The 3,706-nt window shown below is 40.4% G+C and overlaps 1 protein-coding gene across 2 annotated transcripts in view; it reads right to left on the bottom strand.

Moving 5' to 3' along the window:
• Positions 1-2,243: 2,243 nt before the first annotated feature.
• The window catches only part of marveld2b (MARVEL domain containing 2b), a 37,223-nt gene continuing 35,760 nt past the window's right edge, over positions 2,244-3,706 (bottom strand). For both annotated transcript variants that reach the window (XM_084312571.1, XM_084312570.1), the window contains exon 7: positions 2,244-3,668. In XM_084312571.1, coding sequence (XP_084168697.1) covers positions 3,546-3,668 — 123 coding nt within the window. In that variant the 3' untranslated portion in view covers positions 2,244-3,545. The remainder of the gene's footprint in view (positions 3,669-3,706) is intronic.

Genomic DNA, 3,706 nt, shown 5'->3' with positions numbered 1-3,706 from the left:
TCACCGTCCGTCACACCTGTGCGCGTTCAGTGTGCGCGCTCTCCCTGGAGCTGACAGGCGTGCGTGTCCCCTCCCCTCCCCCACACGGGACACCATCACCAATACCGTCAAAAGCAAACCAACCTGTCCTTCCAACTTGTGTTGTGTCTTGTCACGTGCTTAGTAAGGAATTCCCCAAACTACCGATTTATTACATTCGGGTTTCTCCTAGCAGAGGGGGGATATAGGTTTCTACTAAAATATTAACTAAAGTGGGTAAAGCAGTACTGTCTATCTGTATGTCATGTATGTCATATGTTATGATGAATTGAAAATGGGGGACCCTGATGTAAACAAGACGAAAGTCTTTCTCTGGTCTGCATCCCCATAACAATTGTGTGTATTGAGCCGCACTGTACTGTACCCATTCTGCAATCTGTTAATAAAGTTTTCAATCAATCAATCAATAAATGTACTGTAATGAACCATTTTTAGACCATTTTCAATCTACATTTACATTTAGTCATTTAGCTGCTATACGCTTTTATCCAAAGCGACTTACAAGTTCTGTACGACAAGTCATCAGGAAGAAGGGCACAACTCTATCAGCTGAGTAACAATGTTCATCAAAGTGTTGAGTGCTACAGTGTATAGGTTAGTATATTAAGTGGATAATCTAATAAACCATTGTCTCTCAATACTATTCAAATGCGTGGCCTAAAGTCTAAAGGGCTCACTAGTCTACTAATAACCATTTGTCACAACTTTAGGCTCCTGGCCATACTGTTGTGTAAATTGATACCCGAGGGGCTTTTGAGAGTTGCAGAACCTGACACTGTCGTTTGAAAAGAAATGAGCTTCCCTTGGAAAAACCGGTCCTCCGGGCTAATCCTGGGTTGCTACACAGCAGCAGCCATTTTATGAGGCAGGCGGGTAGCCTCATTTAAATGGTGCCAACCATGGAGCTAGAAATAGGGCTCTATATGCCTATTCTGTCATTGTTTATTTAATTTGAATTAAATTCTTGGTTAACTTCAAATAATTCATTACATGTTGATGACTCCAGAGAGAGACAAGAAGATAGATACCAGTTTAATCATCTCTGTGCGTTCAGTAGAAAGCTATCTGGCTGCACGTTAGCCTAGCTTAGCACAATGAATGGAAGTGGACATGTATTGATTGATTGGAAACTTTATTTAACAGATTACAGTACGCTTCAAAACACCCAATTGTTAAGGGGATGCAGACCAGAGAAAGACTTTCGTCTTGTTTACATCGGAGTATGATTCTGAATCCAGACCGCCATGGGTTAATGATTTTGATTTCCATTGATCATTCTTATGTTATTCTGTTCTCAACGCATTCCACTATGTAATGAATAAAGATTTTCAACTGGAATATTTCATTCATGGAGATCTAGGATGTGTTGTTTAAGTGTTCCTTGAGTGTTTTAGCAGTGTACTATTCCCTGGCTGCTCTGTGATCCCTTCACTATTCATTCATGCCTGTATGTGGAGCCATCCGTGTCCCCTTTATTATCTTCCCCAATTCATCGTCTGTGGAGCCACTTTCTGTGTCCCCTTTATTATCTTCCCCAATTAATTTCCCCAATTCACTATCTGTGGAGCCACTTTCTGTGTCCCCTTTATTATCTTCCCCAATTCACTGTGGAGCAACTTTCTGTGTCTCCTTTATTATCTTCCCCAATTAATTTCCTCTTTATTAACTTCCCCAAATTCACTGTCTGTGGAGCAACTTTCTGTGTCCCCTTTATTATCTTCCCCAAATCATCATCTGTGGAGCAACTTTCTGTGTCCACTTTATTATCTTCCCCAATTCATCATCTGTGGAGCAATTTTCTGTGTCCCCTTTATTAACTTCCCCAATTCATTGTCTGTGGAGCAGCTTCAGATTTCATACCTGGTGAAGTTTTCCTTTTAACAATCTAGTTTCTGGATTTGGGAGAGTTGTTCCGTGGTCGGTAATAGTTTGAGCATCCAAAACTATCCTAACATCTTTCCTAACTTTCACAAATTAATTTGGCCTTTTATTTTTTAAATAATCTTTCACAAGCCTATTCAGTTATTATAATTTTTTTTTTGTTGCAACTGTGCGAGTTAAGACTTTTTCTTTAATTTATTTTCTTTGGCACTGTAGTATTTGTATTATCTGCACAAACTAAAACTAAAGTAAGGAATCGCCAGAACAGCGGAATATAAACGAGAGAAAGACTCGAGACAAACTGAAAATACAGACCAGAAGGATATAAAAACAAAGCGATTCATTATGACAAGAAATACACCAAGATGCAACATTCAGAAAACCAATTAAATTAATAAAAACATTTACAACATTGTTTACAAATGAGGCATTCGAAAAGGATTGAATAACAAAGAAAAACATTAAAAAGGCACACCAACACATCCATCTGTGATTTTCAACACTGTGATTTAAATAATCAGACGAGCAGTATCCCATCATCAAAGGTTCACATCACAAACTCGCAGTATGAAAGTTATATACAGGGGAGAAAAGTATCAACTGTGTCAACAGTCTAGATATGGCAATATTGTGGACAAGCAAAACACAAGTTTGGTGAATAAGTCATTATTATTCAAATAAATCTCAAAACACATAATGGGCTATTACAAGTCAATAAATCCTGCTCGACCCTAAAACCTAAATCCATTTGACTATCTCAGAACAAACATAGTAACGTCTTTCTCCTACTTGCCTCATTTGATCTGCTTTGAGCTACAAGCAGACACAATAATGAGACTGAGCGCTGTGGGAGCTTTGAAGGAGAAACCTGTAACACTAAAGATGGCGGCAACAACAAAACTACTTGTTACAAGACAAACATATCCAGAGAAAACAATTGTGATAGAGAATTGTGAATTAAAAAAGGCAAACAAAAAGTCTGGGAATGGCAGTGAGTGGTTGCCATGGTAACCAAGGACAACCACTGGATGGCACAGCTTAGAATCTGGTCTAAGTGAGGGGGGGGGGGGGGGGGGGGAAAGGCTACCCCCCCCCCCCTTTTGACCAAATTAACCATTCTTTGCCGTCAATAAATTACCTGCAACTTAGAATATGAAAGAAAAACGATGATATGTATGACAGATTCAGAGATGCCTCCCCATTCAAAGAGACGGGGGTCAGCTCTAGTTAGTCCTGGTTATCAAGATGGCGGCAGAGTGAACTGACTTCTCTTTAACCCCTTCACTGCCATACTACCAAATGGTACACCCTCCCCAGACTGAGTCGGGCAGCGCAACGACCAGGAGGGAATTAGCATAATGACAAAAATGTATCAAAGGAGAAAATTGGAGAAAAGGTGAAAAGGCTAAACATTTTAAAGTCCCTGTATTGATCTGGCACCAATAAAAGTATTTCTAAACAAAAAGGGAAGAGTGCCTCGATCCTCCGTTTTGTTTTAAGTCTACCGATAAACCCCACAACTAACCCTCCAATCATTGAGATTTGACCGAGTGTGCATCGTGGCAGCACTTCTTACACAGAGTGCGTGGATGTGTGTCTCCCAGCAGACGAGGGGCCGTCTGGGTTCAGCCGCTGAGGCCGTCGCTCCAGTCCTTCACCTTGTTGTATTCCTGGATCTTCTGCTTGATGTGGGACAGTTTGTTCTTCAGATAGTCACATCTGTCCCTCTTCTCCAAAAAAGTTGGGTCCTGACGAGACAAATTAATGAACCAATAAGCCATTTTGA

Source organism: Notolepis coatsorum (assembly GCF_963971535.1).
Source record: "Notolepis coatsorum genome assembly, chromosome: 1".
In the NCBI taxonomy this organism is placed as follows: domain Eukaryota; kingdom Metazoa; phylum Chordata; class Actinopteri; order Aulopiformes; family Paralepididae; genus Notolepis; species Notolepis coatsorum.
The sequence above is the reverse complement of the archived record's forward strand: the minus strand, read 5'-3'. Positions and strand labels throughout refer to the sequence as shown.